The following is an 18,809-nucleotide window of genomic DNA, read 5'->3' as shown; positions in this document are numbered from 1 at the left end:
TCGAGTTCTACCTTTAAGGAATGTTTCTTCACTTATGCAACTTTGTTTTTCAGAGTATGGTCCGAAACTGGTCGTTCATGCGATGAGACTACAATACGAGCGTCACTGAGGAATTTTCGGACTGGTTCTGAGTACTTTGTGCCTGGATCCAGACAGCCTTCAACTAGACGACTTACAAGCGAAGTAAGTTATTATTGAATTATAAAAACGTCCTTTTAGGGGTTGTCGTAAACATCATCCAGTATTAAAAATAAATAGCACTATAAATGACAACAAATTATTTATTTGAAAATGACAATTTTTGAATATATATCAGATTATACAACAGTGATTTCTGTCTGTGGGTAAGTAATTGTTAATTTTATAAATCATTTTCAAATTTACTCAAGTATTATGGAAATTTATCATTCTGTTGTTGATGTGCGCTCGAAAAGAATCCAAATCACAAAGTCATTAGCAAAAATTAATTCCCTTCTTGAGTGACATGTCGTAAGTTGAACTTGGTGATTATACTGAAATAGGACAGTTGTTTTGTAAGTGCTTTACGGAGTTTCCTTCTTTGCACGTTCCATTCCTTTCTTCTGAAACAACAGAGGAAAATTCTCTAGTATTATTTCTGTTCGAGTGTAGATATTTGAATTAATATCTACTGAATTATTTTATGACAATATTTTGGAAAGCTACTGCATTATATTTATATCTATCTATCTACATATATGTATATACACATCTCCTAATCTGATATGTCTCCTAATATGTCGCTTATGTAATCAAAAGAAATGTATGCACACAGTTTTCACTGAAAATATGTTATCACAAATGAATTAAAAACACACTTGCTATTTCCGTAATGAAATAATTAATTTGTGATATCTGATTATCTCCAGTTGTAATGTATTTAATTAAACACGAATTAACTTGACAATAACGATACTCAAGCAAAGAAAAAAAAAGGCGTTGAAGCGCCTTAAGTCAGTACTTGGAATTAATTTACCAGATTTAATATGCCTGCTTTTTAATATGAGCCTAGATTTCCTAAAATATTTATATTAGGGAATTCGCAGCCATTTTATTGTTGATTTTCATAAATTTAGATACATTTTGCGAAAAGTATTTGAACTATAAAGAAGTGCAGAAATATAACACTTAAAAAACCCTGCTGTAGAAATGCTTATTTTATAAAACAGGAGACTTTTGCAACAATATTTATTAATGTAGTGATATTTAACAGATGTTTGACAGTTTAAGCAGAGATTATATTTCCAGTGGAAACGGCTGATTGTTTTTGCAGATGCATCACCATCAGCTTAAAACAAACCACTTATACAAGAAAGTGTATCAAAAAATGCTTGGCTAAAACAGATAGTTATGGAGTGCTAGCACCATCGGTTAAGGAATTTATTTTGCCAAAGTATGAGGAAAAATTAAGAGAAACTTGAGTAAAAAATTTATGATTAAATTATGGAAGAATTTTATTTGTGAATATAAAAGTGAGGAAGCTGTAAGTTATTTACTATTTAAAACAGTAGAAAATACAAGCATAGCTAATAACACACAATAGAGCATTTCTTTCTTTATTTTATATATATATAAAATCCTGAAAGATTTCAGATTTTAAATTACGTCCAAAAGGGCGTTTTTTTTAGCATTTTGTGTGTTACCTTTATTTATTAAATATCATGCTTGCACTTAAACCATAAAATTCAGTTCAACAGCAATGTCGCAAAATAATTTTAAAATGGGCATATCTTTAGAATTTCCGATACACGCGCTGGAGATAAAAAGGTTCTTTTTTTTTCCCTTAGAGTGTTGCCATTGCTCGCTTTTAAATCGTTGAATTTATTAATAAAAAATTCGTTAAAATTTTACGAAACATGAAATCAATAATTAAACAAATTCCAAATTTCAAATTTGGACTTTCAGATGCCCATATTCCCAGCAGGATTACGTCATTCAAAATTGGATGCCTCTAAGTACCGTTATTTTATCACAATGAGAGAAACATACATACATTTATGCAGATTCTTCGTTATTTAATTTCTTCAAATATAATACAGGGCGATAGTATTTGTGGCAACGATCTGAAAAGTGATACGCCGTTTATAGGGTCCCGACGCAAAATCGCAAAACGAAAACAATAGGCTTTCAGGGACAAAGCCCCTTTGGACTAACCATGGAGGTAGGAAGTAAGATGGAGTCGTCCTAAACAAGTTTCTCCCGTATCCTGCTCCGAAGCACCGGCGATCCCTACGTGGTGACCAAAATATTGGGTCATTTACCATTGAGTTCAATGGGATTTGACGCGTTCGGATGTAAATATTTTGTAATTACGTCGTAAATATACATATAAATGTATATATTTTCTTTTTCTACAACACTTCAGAGTCCTAAGTATATGAAAACAACATATTTTTAAACAACATTTCATTCTGAACGGAATTAAATGCTATACTTTTCACAGGACAGTTTTCTCAGAATGGTTTAATTTGAATGAAATATTTTCACAAGTTTTTGTTAATTACATTAGGGAAAAAAATAAGGTAATTCGATTTTATTCGGTTAAGGTACAAAAATTAAGATCAAAGATTATTGTATTATTAATATTAAAATTATGCATTATTTCTTTTCTATTTATAGAGCTTCTTCCTAAAATACTTTCTTAAATATGACATGATTTTTTGGCTTCTGAGGCATCTTTTAAATCGAAAAATGTAAGTCAATTTATAATTAATGCTCTATTCGGTTCATTTTAAATTAGAGAATTATTAGGAATTAGCGAAATACTTTAAATAGTACTTAACTTTCTCTGAACATTTCTGAAAGGGAATAAAATAAGGATTTTTTTAAAGTATTATTTAAAACTTGTAACTGAGTTATTGTAAAATGTAAGGGGAATAATTCTTTTAATTATACTTATCAGATTTTTTTACCTTTCATTTCAACAATACATATTCCAAAACTCTTTATTACGTTCTTAAGTGCGCATCTCATAGCATTTGCTTTAGAATACCTTTTAACAGATTGCTTTCCAATACGAACAATTCTTGCTTAAATAGTTTTATAACGTATTTGTCAACAGGACTTCAATTTATGTTTACAATTCAATATAAAGGTTATTATATATTTAGATAACATTTATAATCATTATAAATTAGATACATTAATAATTAGATTTCTTCACAGTACTTTCACAGTTGTTTATAAGTTAATAAATTCTTCATTTCAAATACATTTATAAATAATTTATTGACCTGCGTACGTTAAGAAGCCAGCATAAAACTCGAATTTCCGAAAAAAAAAATACTTGCGTGGGAAACATTTAACAATCTGGAATCAATAAGAGGATCATTCATGATCGGACCTCCTTTGCCAGGATATACAAATGTTTTCACCTCCGTCGATTACCCTATTTTCAAATTCTGAATAAACTGTCTTGAAGATGTAGCACGTTCGCATGGTCACATCATCTAGACCGCACATGGTACTTCCGCCAAATTCGCAAATGTATCCCTCTTCTGTTCCACACATTTATGTAAAACTGTACATAATTTTACACAAATGTGTGGTTCCAAATCAAGGAAAATCTAACTTATTGGCATATCTGTGTGTATATTTATGAATTTTGACGAGGATTGCAGCATTTGATGGTAATTTTATTTTTAATTAACCCAAATAAGTAAAACGTGTAAGCCCAAAGTGATTATTTTTCAGATATATAAAATTAAAACGATGAGTTTAAAATGGGCAGCAGTAAAGCCTCTCCTCTAAAAAATTTTAAAAGGTACATGTTAAATAATATATGGTTGTGAAAAAAATTTGTTTTATTTAAAACATTTTGGCGTTTGGAAAATAAAATAAAAGTAGCGAATACTCTATCAAGGATATCGAAAGACGTATACAATTTTAAATGTACCGTAAGATATTTTTCATTCTTTAAACATAACATTTTTCTTAAAATCTATATTTTTGTAGTTCAACAGCTTAGAATTTTATAAAACAAATTCATAATCAAAATCGCTGTTGTTTGTTATCGAAAAATAACAAAGATGTGATTTTTGCGTAAATGTCACTAAACTATACAAATTGCTATTATCCATCACACTATGAATGTTTCTTTTATGCGAAAGTGTCCCTTTTTCGATTTGTATGGAATTGTCGTGTGTCGAAATACTATCAGAACCCTGTCAAGCGAGCTTCTGAATGTAAACAAAGAACACCCCATCTGGTGACCCAAGCTTCAAAGCAGTGCTTCACTTCTAGCGCCGGTTGGCTCCTCCTTCCTTTCCTACCTCCATGGGACTAACAAGGGTAATAAAGCAGATATTGACGAAAAACAATTGTTTTTATAGACTGGATATTATACGATAATCCTATCATATTTTTAGGTTGTGGAAAACTCTAATTCTACTCTTATTTGCGTTACACTAAATAAACTCAATATTTTATACAAAATAATACAATTATTGCTTTAAAGTAATAAAAGTATTGAGAAAGTAGCATGTTTTGAGTAACTGGGAGTTCAGGAATTCATTAGTAAATTAGTCCAGGAATTCATTAGTAAGTAGATGATGGATGTGTTAATTACTATTTTAGTTTGTGAACATATTTTGAAACTTTAAATTTAGAAAGTTTAAAAAATAATTCCAAACAGTAATTTTTACACTCTTGTGTTATGTAGTCTGTTTTACTTAAAATTTAAATACTTTAATAGCTTGATTGAAATGTAATCAGTTATTGAATCCATTCGAACATTAAACATATATTTTTACAATATTTTAGGAGCAATCGATTGCTGACAGAGAAGATTTATTGGATATGAGTTTTACTGACAGTTTAATGCCTGAATCTAATGGTCCAAATTATGAGGTAATGATAAATTATTTTGCGAACATTTTAATAATTTTACATAAATTATATTTAAGACATTAAACATGGTTAAGACACAATAACACGCCGAATAAATACTAATTCAGAAGTCAAACAACAAAAATCAGCGTTATACCTACAAAATTTTCACAGGATTAGTTTCGATGGTTTTACCGAACCATCATCTTCAGCTGCAAAACCGCAAATGAACAAGTAGGAAATAATGATTAGATAAGATAAGAAAGCCTGGACAAGAATAAGCAAGTGGCGCCATCTGTTGGCAAAACCAGAACTAAAACATAATTTCTCTAAAAGCCGAAGGCAAATTTGCATTGGAATTAGGATCGTTAACTAGAACAGAAAGATTTTTATGAATGTGAAATGCCTCTAGAAAATCCAGTTCTCCAATGGAAGATGTTTTTTGAATAATTTTGGCAGCAGAAAAATTGAAAGAGTGATTTTCGGACCAACAATGTTGAGCAACAGAAGACTTCTGAGTTTCCTCCGAAAATCACTCTTTCAATTTTTCTGCTGCCAAAATTATTCAAAAAACATCTTCCATTGGAGAACTGGATTTTCTAGAGGCATTTCATATTCATAAAAATCTTTCTGTTCTAGTTAACGATCCTAATTCCAATGCAAATTTGCCTTCGGCTTTTAGAGAAATTATGTTTTAGTTCTGGTTCTGCCAACAGATGGCGCCACTTGCTTATTCTTGTCCAGGCTTTCTTATCTTATCTAATCATTATTTCCTACTTGTTCATTTGCGGTTTTGCAGCTGAAGATGATGGTTCGGTAAAACCATCGAAACTAATCCTGTGAAAATTTTGTAGGTATAACGCTGATTTTTGTTGTTTGACTTCTGAATTAAACATGGTATTCATATTTCAAATAAACAGAAAACCATCATATTCTGTTTGTCTGAAGTGCTTTCAACTTATGATTTAATACAAAGAAATGTGATGAATTTTCTAAAATTATTTCATATAAACAGAAAAATATGATTTTCTATGTATTTACGTGATTTTAACAAAATGATCAAACATGAGAAATATAATAGGGCTATAATAAAATAAAGAAATGTGATGAATATCTTTTATTGACTTAGCGTCTTTTAATTCTTATTTCTGATTAAATAAGAAGAAAATTCATTGGTAATTAAATTACATGAAAAAAGAATTCCATTGGCTATTTAGCAACAAAAACAAGTGTTATTTGCTAGACGGAATGAACGCCTTTGCTGTTCCTGTTTGTCGAAATGCATAGAGGCTACTCTATTAATATCTGTGTAAGGATCCTAAGTTTTACTAACGTTTATTTTATTTTAAAAATGTACTATAATTTCTTATTTTCTACTTCCAGCCATAATTAAATGCTTTAACTTGTTTATGCAAATTGTCTTGCTAACGCCCAAGTATTTAAGTTGTGGCTTTTTGCCAAGAGTGATAGAGAGAAGGAAATTTAGGAAGCGAGCCGCTTGACACTGCATTCTTACGAGTTTTCACTCGGTTGCTGTTTGCCTTTAAGGCCAGAGGTTTAGCCCTCTTGATCTTTGAAAACGTATTGTAGTTTCAGCAGCTCGGCGTACTACATATGAACCCTTTTAGATAAAGGCCAATCTGAGTGCTAGGCATTTGTATATAAAGTCAAAGTTAGCTTTTAGTTAGAGTTTTAGTTAGTAGTTTTATATTTTTATGTTCAAATCACAAGTGGTTGGTCTCTGTATTCCGAAGTTCGGGAGTACCTGTAAAGTAATAGAGAATAAAGGGTTTCGTATACCTTCCTGCTTGTGTCGTCTATTCCACACAATCTGGAACAGAACTTACTGTTCTTATTCAGGATACAGTATGTTCCCGAAACAATTGATACGTCACCTGACATCTGCACCTAACAAAACTTATATTTCATCATTATTTTTATAAATAAATATGATTGCAAAATTCAGTTCTAACTATTTATTAAAAATATGATCTAATAATAATATAATAAATAACGACTTTTATAATTAAAATCGTCGTTATTTTAATTTTTAAAATGCTCGATTTGCAGTATTTTAACTAGGATAATCTTGCTTTCCTCATATGCAATTAATACTAGGTGACCCGAAAGTTCGTAGGCATTTGAAAATTCAATAATTCATTGAATAATATAAGTATAAGGGTAAAAAGTGACACATGTACATGAAATGTCATGTAATTTTATTGATAGGGGAAAAAGTTCTTAAAGCGGCCAACAGATGGCGCTTTATATGATATCAAAAGCAATAATTAGCATATCGATTGGTTGTTAACAAAGACTATGTTCTCTATAACAAATTTTCAACATGTCGGCCGTCATTCGTCAACATTACCTGTAGTCAAGGGACAATGTTGTGAAAAGCACTGTGCAGCATATCTATCTGGGTAGGTACGGTGAGAAATTGCCGTCGGATGTTGTCTTATATCCCTAATGCGGGCGGACGATCGCGGTAGACTTGCGATTTCAAGTAACCCCACAACCAATAATCTCACACGGATTGAGATCTGGGGATCTGAGAGGCCAAGCATGACGGAATTGGCTACTCAGCACGCGATCTTCACCAAACGATGTGTGCAAGAGGTCATTCACACGTGTAGCAATATGGGATAGAACGGCATTCTGCATAAAAGTCATACCTTCCAACAGCTGTTTAACATCAAGACTAGGGATGATGCGATTCTGTAAGATATCAGCGTACCTCGCACTCGTCACGCTGACAGTTTGAATAGCAGAACCACGCAATTCCTCGAAGAAAAGTGTCCGATTATGATTAACGTGATAAATCCATATCACACCGCGACCACCACGCAGAGGCGAGAATAGAAAAGTGACAAAGTCATGAAGTGACTGATTCCTTCTCTCACAACGGCTCATTTCGTGCACGATTCTCATACGGCGTTATTGACATTTTCCTGCCCAGCGCCATATAATGACCCTTTGTTTTTGCTTTCAATAAAACCCTGTGATATTTCAACCATGTGTGCCAATTTTTACCTCTCCACCTATACTATTTTGTGAATTATTGAATTTTCAAATGTTAACGGACTTTTGGGTCACCTGGTATTTTAACGTAGATTAAAAAGAAGAGTAATTTGATTATTCGAAACAAAGTACGTGCTACAATTTTATCTAATCATTATAATATTCAATAAGGGAAATAAAAAAGAACAATGCAATTTTTCTGGAAGCGTATCGTTATGCTTTTGATGTTTCTGTTGTCAACAGGTCCTCAGTTCTAAAGTATGACTTCTTACGCAAAATTAGTAGCAGATATGACTCAAATTTAATGATTTTATTAAACTAAAATTCATTTTAGTTTTTGATATTTTTTTAATATTACTGATTTTATAACCGATTCTGCGGTTTTACAATGAGAGTTGCTTACATAAACTGGCCCATAAGTTTTGGGACAACGTCACAGAAGACATTTCTTACATTAAAATGCTTCCAACTGCATAATTCTTCTAAAAATATCTTAATATTAAACCTGCAAATGCTTTCATTTTTCTTTATATGTTGGATGCTACATAGTTAAAAAGCGTCTTTGAATTTAAATTGTTATTTTATTCAATTAAAATTAAGTTCTTTTTTATTCAGGTTCGTTTATTCAGGTTTTGATACTTTTTCAGTGTATATTTGTATCTGAATTTTATTATCGCAGACAGTTTCAATGGTACTTGTTACTGCCGTACGCTGTGCATTAAGATATTTTGTATTAGTCTCTACTGTTATATAATTAACATATCTAATGTGCTTGTCAGTTTTCTGTTATTCATGTACGAAAATTTACATAAGTATAAAATAGTAGTATAAATAAATAAATTCAAAGAATTAATTTAAATATCAGAAGATTAAAATTTTTAATGTTAGTAAGTTAGTAATATTTTATATTTTAATATTTATTTAATATTAATTTAGTTTATTCACGATGAATTATAATTTTTTTAAATCTGGCAAAGTGTTTTTTGAAAGAAATTTTCTTTTTTGAAATAATTATCTAACTTTTTTAAGCACTTGAAAAAACTTGAGGATTAAGAAGAACTTGCTTAAAACTTGAGACCGGTCATATTTGTTTTCAAATTCTTAAAAAATTAAATTTTTGTATACATCAGAACATAGGTATAATCTATAAATATACTTTGTATGGAAACAAATTGAAGTTAGAGTATAGCATATTTTACAGTCAATCTGCCATGGAATGCTTTAAATTTTAATCTTTTTTTATTGTTCTAAAATTAATTGCCTGTGAGCGAAGCATTATTTTCCAGTTAGAACAGAATTTACCTTCAGTTTAGTTCTTAGTATTGAAAACTGGTTCGCATACCAAGAGACACTAACACTAATATGATGAGTTATTAATGGATTTCTCAGTTAAATATTACAGATAGTACTAATTTGGTATCAGTAAATGCGTTAAACAAATGTTTAGTTAATAATCATATTAAATGAAATAACAGTCATTAAAATGTATATCATGGCTAACGTGGTATACGTGTTAGCGTAGTACCAGCTTTATGATTTTAATTGCATAAAATTAAAAAATGGTATTAATTTATGACATACAATTTCTCTTACAGAGGTTACCTTCAAGTCGCAAAGAAAAAAAGCGACGGTGTAGTCGCGATCAGAGAAGTTATCACTGCTATGATAATCCAACTAGTCTTACTGAAGAATTCAATGAATCGTGATTCCTTGCTGTTAATAATTTAGCAGGACTCAACGGATGAAGACGTTGTGCCAATTTGTTCTGTGACTATTACATTTCTTTTGAATTTTGCTTCAATTTCTGGTTGAGAAGTATCTCTCTGACAACTAAGCTAAGTGATATTTAACACGAAAGAAAAGAGTTTGTAAATGTTAATGGGAAATAGTACTATAATATGCTGAGTATGTGTTTCAATTACTGTATAGTCAAACAGTAGTCATCATCTAAACGTACATCATTGTCTTTTAACAGAATTTTGTGCACTTTATGTAAAAAAAAATATATGAAAATGAAATCTCCAGTTCTTATTAGTCATAAGACAGTGATATAATAACATACATGAAGAAAAGAGGAAAAATTCTGCATTAAATTGAAAATGTAATATCTTAAGAAATAATGAGTAAATAACTATAAAAGCATTTTTAAAAGTAAAAAATATGTATTAATTAACGTTTTATATAAATTGGAAGTAGACATTTAAAAAATATTTAAAATTTAAACTACGAGACAAAATTAATGTACGTTTTTAAAATTTATCTCATATAGATTCGGAAATTTCAGAAAATATGGTTTTTGATGTAAGTTTACATATCTATTAAGATAGAAAAAGTACCGAGCCATTTAAACTTCAGCAGAGTACACACGGAATGAATTGAAATGTTTTAATTTAGTATTTATTATGTGAGTATTTTGAAATCAGTGTGTTGAATAATACAGCTCCTATCTGTAACTACAAAACTGAGGGATACGGTGTTATCTACTAATAATTATTCCCCTAAGATTGCTTGAATAACTATTACGAATTTGATGTTTTCAGTTAGAGATGTCGTTTTGTGCTGGACACTAAAAGTGTAATAAAACGGTCTCAAGCAGATAGGCAGAGGTAAATTTTTCTCTACTAAATATTTTGTAATTTATGAAACTCAATAATATTTATGTAAATAGAAATTATACTAAGGTGTTGTTTGTAAAAAACATTTGAAGTGTTTGAAATATGTCAAACATGTATCGTTTGTTAATGATATTAAATAAATATTACTTTTTATAAGCATTTTGTCCGTGATACTTAATATAAGCATCACAAACATATCTGCCACATTTACGCCATATTAAAATGTATCTCCAAAGGGAAATTTCTATGGAACAATAGGAAATATTAAATACTTAATACACAGAGTTACTTAAAATATTATTCAATTTAACGTAACACAGTTTCACATCATGAAGATCACATTAATTTGATATGTATAAAATGAAAACGAAAATTTCCAGTTTTATGATATCACAGCAACCATGTGTAGAATGTCATATTTTTATACTGTGCATAAACGGTTCCTTGATGAGTAGCATCAGTCATAATGCATTTGATAACTAACCTTATTATATCACTAGATCTTATGTCAAGTGAATTTTTCCGCTCTGACCAACATAAGATGTTGTGATCATGTCACATTTATTAACAAGCCTCCTTGATCTCTAAAGACATATTAATACTGCTGTGAAAACAGCAGCGAATGATCCACATGAGACAATATGGCTAGAATTTAATTATCGTCTGACATTGCTCAAGTAACTATAGAAAGTTCACGTACAGAATTTGTACGTAGACAGATTTTCGTTCGTTGTATATGTTATTATCCCTATGTGTAAATTTCATTGGCAAAGTCATATAAGATAACTTTGAATAACACTGCATTATAAGCTCTTTGGAGAGTTTCTTATACTATATATATATATACACATTAGTACCTTACTTGATACCTTAGTATCTTGCTTAGCTAAGATATTTCATTTTATGATATTCTTAAATTTAAACAAAATCTATTTCAAAGAAACTTAAAAAATTTAATTTAAATGGACAATAAAACCAATTCCAAATTTGGGCTGCCAGAGTGCCCATATTCGAGTGGAGGACTGCGTTATTCAAAATTTGAAGTATCTAGGTACCGTTGTTTTTCAGAATGCGAGAAACATAAATACATTCATGCAGATTCTTCATTATTTAATTTCTCTAATGCAGGACTCTAATATTTGGTGGCAACAATTTGAAAAGTGAAAGGCCGTTTTATAGTGGACGCCGCAAAATACCAAAACGAAATTAATACCCCTTCTGGGCATATTGCCTCTTTGGGATTCTAATGAAGTAGCTTCTGAAAACAACTATTGTGCCTTTTATTTCGTTAAAAGCAAGAAATAAGGAATTACAAAAAGAGCTTAAACTTTAAAATTGTAAATAATGATATGTACAAATTTTCTGAATATATGAAGTTAAGGGAAATCAAATATTATAAGAGTTATTGTTTGATTTTGCATAGTTACCTGAGCTGAACATAGATGTATACTGATACATTTAATTTGATTGTATACAGAGACCAGCATTTATCTCTTTTCTTCAGTTGAAAAAATATCTAGGCACAGCTCTGACAACAATAAATAAATGAATTAAATGCTAATATTAGGGGTTAAGATCTGCTATATCTATTACTTCAACTAAAACGTTAACTTTTCTTTATGTAAGTTGCATTTACATGTATTAGTTTCCTATGTGCACTACCTGACATCTATAAGCAGTAGAAATGACTTTATTTTCTGTGAAATATTCTCCAAAGTCTGCGTGTGAATTTCTGAATGAGAATTCCTCTCCAAAGTTTTGCATACTTAGTAATAAAAATTGTTAAATACTTCAAATAAATCCTGAAACTTCAGTGAATTAAAATTTTTATTTCAGTTACATTCTCAGAAGAATCGAAAAAATATCGAGATGGTTGTTTTAATAATAAAGAACAAGCAAGGAGTTACAACAATGTTTAACTATTCTAGTTGTTGGACGAACATGAAGACATTATTTATAAGTTTACACATAATAAACTTTACTTGAAGAGGATGAGGACTAACTAATACATTCAATAAACGTTCCTTTTTCTTTAGGTAGTTTACATTTACTATGGAAGCAATTACTGTAACTTCAGTTTCGACGAAATAGTCGAAAAGCTCATCTCAGTCCTATGAAAAATGAAACCATTAATATTAAGTGTAATAGATATAGATATGCCGTACACAATGAAAACATCTGTTGAAAGATAAAGAAATATATTAAACATGAGAATTAATAAATGTAAAAAAAAGGTACAAAAATGTACATTTTCTGAGTAACCACAAAAAGAGCTTAGGAAAGAGAAATTTTCTTTAGTCAAAAATAATTTTCATTCATTATTGATTTAATAACTAATGTAAAGATTGTAAATCAAATGTATATGTGCTGAACGCAAAGTTTAGATGGTCTGATGTCAGAGACGTAGAAACGCAAATACTGATGACGAAGCACGTAGATGGCATATTAAAGAGGAAGAAATCTGATTGCGTAGTATGCTAACGGTGTTGACTTCGGAATAGCTAAGAAATTTGGCAGTCGAGGCAGTTTTGATTCAATTTTTATTTTCCAGTTGACTTTTGTGGCCACAGTTCACTTAGCACTCTAGTCGTGCCTATTCACAGAACATTTACATTTTTGATATTATTGCGATAGAAAGCAAGGCCAGTAAAACTACATCCTAGCAGGGTAGAGAGCGAAACTGAAGTGCGTAGTTGTCCGTTATGGAAGCACACGAAGAGAAAGGGTTTCGTTTGAATTAAAAGTGTCAGTTCCCAATTATTACGTCACCAGCGTTGCACAGTCCATGCAAAATCCATAATCCAGGATAATCCAGGAGAGTTATTACGATTTTTAGAACAGAAAGGGAGAATTAAAGTTTTACCGTTAGTTTAAATTATAATTTTGACTCACATATTGTTTTATCTTACATATCCCCCCTTCAAAGAGAAAAATGCTTGGCGACAGAAAAACCGTTTTTCGAAAAATGCATTACAGAATTAGCGAAACAAGGGAAATACAATAGTGGGAAAAATCATAGAATTTGATATAAATAATTTTTTTAAATAAAAAATCTTGTAGATATAATTTTTAACAATAAGTTCAAATTGGAAATTGTATTGAAATTTAAAAGTTTTCAAGTTTATTTTTCGTTGAAAATGCTGTAAAAATGTGCCAATTTTTTCAAACAATACCTGGAAAAATTCAGAGGGTTGTAAAATCTTTACTTGAATATTAATCATAATCAATATTTTGCAATCCTTAGCAAATTTGAATTAACGATTTATAAACAAATCCTCATTTTCTTAATTGAAAAGCAGTGCAGAATGGAATTTAGAAATCAATACATAGTAAGTAAAAAGTTCAGTACAACAATAAAATAAACGTTGATAAAAAATGGGTAAATCCTCTACAATACAAATCAGCGTGTCAACTTGCTGATGGCTGTGGGATGCTTAAATACTATTACACATAGAAGCCTCCATTCCTTCTTAAAGGTAACTGGCCTCTAGTATTGTATAATTATCAAAGTTTGCGATTTTAATTTATGGCCATAAAAGTCTTCAAACTAGTTAATTAAAATGGAAAAATATACAAATATTAAAATGTAAGACTTATAAAATTCTACATTGCTCTACAATAATAATATGGACCATGTAATTTTGTGAATATAAATAATTTGTGAATATTTGTAATAATAAAATAAATTTCAGAATTATATCTGTTTAGGGAAGGCTTTTAAAACTTTTTAAATATAAAAATTTCAAACACATCCATTAACATTACAAAATGGCAAAAAATTTCAAAATTTATAATATAATTAAATTTTAATTTGAAATACTTTGCGAGGCCTTCGAGTTTGGTAAAATCAGGAATTGTAAATGAAAGATAATAACGGTGAAACCATAATTTCTGAAACTACTAGTATTATTTATGGTGTTAAAATATAATTTATCAATATGAAAATTAGTATCGTAAATATTTGTGTCTTGCATTTCATTATAAGCAATAATTAATTAAACATTTTTATTTGTGATACAATGTGATAGCAAGAACCTTCCCTGAAGAAGTATGATTATGTGAACTCTCAAACAAAAAGACTTTTGGACTGAAATGATTAAAAACTTAATAGGACACGAAAAATTAAATTTATTTTTAAAAATTTATATTTATAAATTATACAGTTATTTATTTAATTATTGCTAATCAAAATTTTATGATTAACGTTTCTCATCATTTCTAGTGCTTTAAACGTTTTTCCTTTAAAAAGGCTTCTCTGTCGCTAAGCCTTTTTTTTACTTGAAAGGGGAAATATGTAAGAAAAATAAAGAATATATAAAAGATTAAATTAGCAGCGTAAATTCATTTCCCTTCTGTATTTTAAAATAGTAACCTCTATTTGCACTGCATCATTTCGAGATTAATCCATGTCATATGACTCTTATATAATTCTGGTGAACAGCCAACAGTAATTTTATAGCAATATTAACTATCCAATCAAAATGCATTGAGAACCAAAACTAACTCAGTCTGAATTAAGATTTCAGCCTGAACATAACGCACTTGCTTCCTACGTTTAGCTGGAGTGCAACCTGTCTGCTTCTTCTTTCTTTCTGCAAGTTTACCTAAAATGTAAACTTTTTGGAAGAGGCACATTTAATGTGCCAACTTGCTTGTGGCCGCAGCATGTTGCTGAAATAAAAAAATGAAAATTTAATCTGCCTCCGCCCCCAATTTCCTAGTCATTATGGATCAACACTTCTACGCCATCAAAATTCCTGCTGGTTATTACTTTTGAGTTTGTTTTTATCACATACTATGTATATTATAAATATAAATAAAATATTACCGAATATCAGCTATAGCCTTTCAAAAGATGCATTAAAAATTAGAAAACTGAAAAAAAAAATGAGTGCCAGGAAAACATTTGCTTTCGAATAGTTCAAAGCTTCAGTTTTATGATCCGGTAGATTAATATTATAAATCTACCTATTCTGTTGCAGGAATGACTATTTTCTTACTCACCAGGAAATTTTCTCATAGTTTCTCATTTTCAAAATTATGCATCTCAATTTATACAATTCATTAAAATAAATAATTCTTCTGTAAAAGAAACATTCATCATCAATCATATACAGTTCAGCAGCTGAATATGAAATGATTAGTATACTTTTTAAAATCAAGGGGTTTCCATGAGCGTGGGGCAAATCAGGCTTGGTGATCCCCAGTCCATCAAGAGGTCAAAGCTTACGGTTACAGAATTCTCGAACCTACCGCTGGAGACCAGACGAACAGCAGAATTGCCACAGGCGACATCTACTGAGCTTCGGCCTGAAAGCAGAGAGTATAGATTTAGAAACTGAAATGTACGAAATCAACGCCAATTCACAATTTATTTAAAGCAGGCACTTCAAGTTCGTAGCGACTTCCCTCTCATTTACGATCATAATGTGTGTCATGATCACTGCACAGAGGATTTTAACAAATTTGAAGAAACGACCTTCGTTCCGCAGCAGCCTTTGCCATGGTTATAAGGCGGAGTTTGAGGGAGAAATGGCCTTGAAATTCCTATTTTAAGATAACGTATTGTGCATACTTATATTTTTCAGATAATTAGCTTTAAATTCTAATTGAAGGAACATGAAATACATAAATAATTAAATAAGTTATTGATAAGGTTTTTGATAAGTGTTTTTAACGCAAGATTTAATTCGCAGCAAAACTTTGATATTTATGTTATCTTAAAACATTCTTCGGACAAGCTAAAATGGACATGGGGAGGGTAAAAATAATGTAACAAAGTAGAAATAACTCTCCTTTCATCGAATGAATGCCTATGATGGCTTTCTCAGCTTACACGTTTTGCTGGCTTTACTTAAATGCAGCTAAAAACCGTTGATTCAGAAGATTCTGCGAGCTTTTTTTTTTTTTTTTTTTGTTGAATAAAGCTAATTTATAGAGCTATTGCTGTGTTTACCTCATTTTCCAAAAACATTCTACAACGTCAGCGTTTTCGCATAGCGCAGGGGAAAAATAGTTGGAAAAAGTATCATGAGCAAGATTTGTGCTTTTCCCTATGTTTTCTTTAATGAAAAATGTTCTTTTCTAATTCCATTTAACAAATCGATAACAGCTGGCGGTATATTATTTGTTTCTGCTCCGAGAAAAAATAAAGTACTCCATACTGAGTTCTTAAGACTCAATACTTTTCACTGTTCGGAGACGGTAGATGAACTCTTAGAGTGGAAAATTCAGTGATTATGTTGATTATTATGCATAATGTAAAAACTCATAAAATAATTAATGAATTAAAAGGGGAAAAATAATTTATCATATAGTTTAACAGGAATAAGAGATTAAATAAATCTCTTTACAGAATTCATTTATAATTTTATATCACCAATAATAAAAACCTGGGGCGCCTTTGATAAATTTATAAAGATGATGATTTATACTTCCGAAAATACAATGAAAGTAACAGATTTCGTTTTTTAGGCGCCCACGCTTTTATTGTTCGTGATATCAGACTTTGCACAGCTTGGTTTAGGCTTCGTAAATCACAGTGTCTGGTTTGGTTTGGTTTATTTAACTGTGGCAAAGCTCGTGAGGGTTATATCCCTAAGGGGTAAGATGCCTTCGTGAATGATTTTCTGACTGGCCGGTATCCACGCGCACACAGGCAAAACCACGAAAACGCCCATTTAGCCAACTTGTTCGCTTAGAGTCGAAATAGGTTAAACTAACAGTGTTCAGCGATTCACTGTTCTTACGGCGAATTACCGCTCGACCGCTAATAGGACAATTTCCTACTCATATAAAAATAAGTTTTGTATGTAATATCAAGGTGTTAAATTACTTTTTTACTACTACTGCGATATTTGCTAAGATTCGAAGCTATGGAGGATTTCTTACGCTTATTTACAATACCAGTTATACAATGAGTATTATTTCAGTTTTAAATTTAAGGGCTGTTATTATTCAAGTCATTTTTGAAACTGCTGAAAAATGTTCGGCGGAAATTCATGCTACATTGTTTTGAAATGGATATTAGAATTTTGAATCCTTCAAACAATCATATTTTATTAATAAAATTTTCAATCATTTAGTTACTGCTAAATTTGATCAAATTTAAAATCCTATTATGTAATAATAAGAAAAAGAGTTGAATTTTCTTGGTTTTAACTAGACTGTCAAAAGCAACCTAAAAAAATAATATTGAAACGAATCACGCCGAACATAACATAAATCTATGGTGGCCGGTGTTTCTTAAACATTTATTACAGTTTAATTCGACAACTAGGATTCATAAAAATTCGTTTGAGAGAGGATATTGTTAAGTACCTGGAACAGAATCCATGCCGCAGAAATCTTCGGCTACTGACATCATACTTGGATCAAGTCCATCTCCTCCTCTTACTTCTACGTAATCCTCAAGACCACGTTTCTTGCACTAAAAATTAGAAATTAATAACACTATTAGTTCTGTAATGGCATAAATTAAAAAAACCCTCATTTAAAATTGTATTGAGGTAAAGAGTGCTTATTTTAAAGATTTTTCATAATTTCAAAATTTATTATTGCAAGACTAGAAAGTAAAATATACAGTACTCGATAAAATTTATTCCTTTTTTAGGATTTAAAATTTATTTTTGTTTTAGGATAAAATTTATTCCAATTTTTTTTAAAATTACTTAAAGTGCCTACCATTATTATGGGTACAAAAACAGGAAAATTTTTCTTTAAATCTTATTACATGCTGCACAATTTATAAATAGATTTGCACGTTAGGTTAATTATTTGCATATGGCAAAGTTGACAAGAGCATTCTATCTGAGAAAACGCATGCCTTCGTGAAGGACTTCCTAAGGAAAATTGGCTCGCATTCACGTTACACATGATGAAAACCCCAAAAGTGAACCATATAAACATTCCGTTCACTTGGGTCCGAATTTAGTCGACCTAAAAAAAAAAAAAAAAAAATAATAGAATTTCAAATTTCGAAAGAAAACTTCTGACAAATTGCGGAAATAAATTTAGGAATATTAAGTGCGAGCGATTTATTGAACTCATATACCAAGAAATTTTATAACGTCAAAATTAATTAAAATTGGCATGACCTTCAACTGAATCATTTATAATGATTAAAAAAATGTCTGGAGGCTTCTAACATTGCACTGCAACATAAAAATTGACATTACAGAAATGTCTTAATAACTTGCATTTCGGTTTTATGAAATTTCATTTGAGAAGGCATAGATAAATAAAATAAAATCCTTAATTACAATTAAGAAACAAAAATAATGTAATATTTGGGTATGGAAATTTCTTAATTGGTTCGAACTCAGTGTA

The 18,809-nt window shown here is 30.4% G+C and overlaps 2 protein-coding genes across 4 annotated transcripts in view; one reads left to right on the top strand and one right to left on the bottom strand.

The window, feature by feature from the left end:
* The window catches only part of LOC118197274 (uncharacterized), a 212,984-nt gene extending 202,344 nt beyond the window's left edge, over window positions 1–10,640 (top strand). For both annotated transcript variants that reach the window (XM_085806615.1, XM_085806614.1), the window contains 3 exons: window positions 54–183; window positions 4,780–4,866; window positions 9,462–10,640. In XM_085806615.1, coding sequence (XP_085662741.1) covers window positions 54–183; window positions 4,780–4,866; window positions 9,462–9,572 — 328 coding nt within the window. In that variant the 3' untranslated portion in view covers window positions 9,573–10,640. The remainder of the gene's footprint in view (window positions 1–53; window positions 184–4,779; window positions 4,867–9,461) is intronic.
* Window positions 10,641–12,290: 1,650 nt separating this feature from the next.
* Window positions 12,291–18,809, bottom strand: part of LOC118197275 (corticotropin-releasing hormone-binding protein-like) — an 88,154-nt gene continuing 81,635 nt past the window's right edge. For both annotated transcript variants that reach the window (XM_035368771.2, XM_085806613.1), the window contains exons 6-8: window positions 17,802–17,910; window positions 15,631–15,791; window positions 12,291–12,592 (exon numbers count right to left, since the gene is read on the bottom strand). In XM_035368771.2, the coding sequence (XP_035224662.1) occupies window positions 15,640–15,791; window positions 17,802–17,910 (261 nt within the window). In that variant the 3' untranslated portion in view covers window positions 12,291–12,592; window positions 15,631–15,639. The remainder of the gene's footprint in view (window positions 12,593–15,630; window positions 15,792–17,801; window positions 17,911–18,809) is intronic.

The sequence above is a fragment of the Stegodyphus dumicola genome, chromosome 12, assembly GCF_044657685.1.
Source record: "Stegodyphus dumicola isolate Sdum_Otavi_A_Nest chromosome 12, ASM4465768v1".
Lineage (NCBI taxonomy): Eukaryota > Metazoa > Arthropoda > Arachnida > Araneae > Eresidae > Stegodyphus > Stegodyphus dumicola.
The sequence above is the reverse complement of the archived record's forward strand: the minus strand, read 5'-3'. Positions and strand labels throughout refer to the sequence as shown.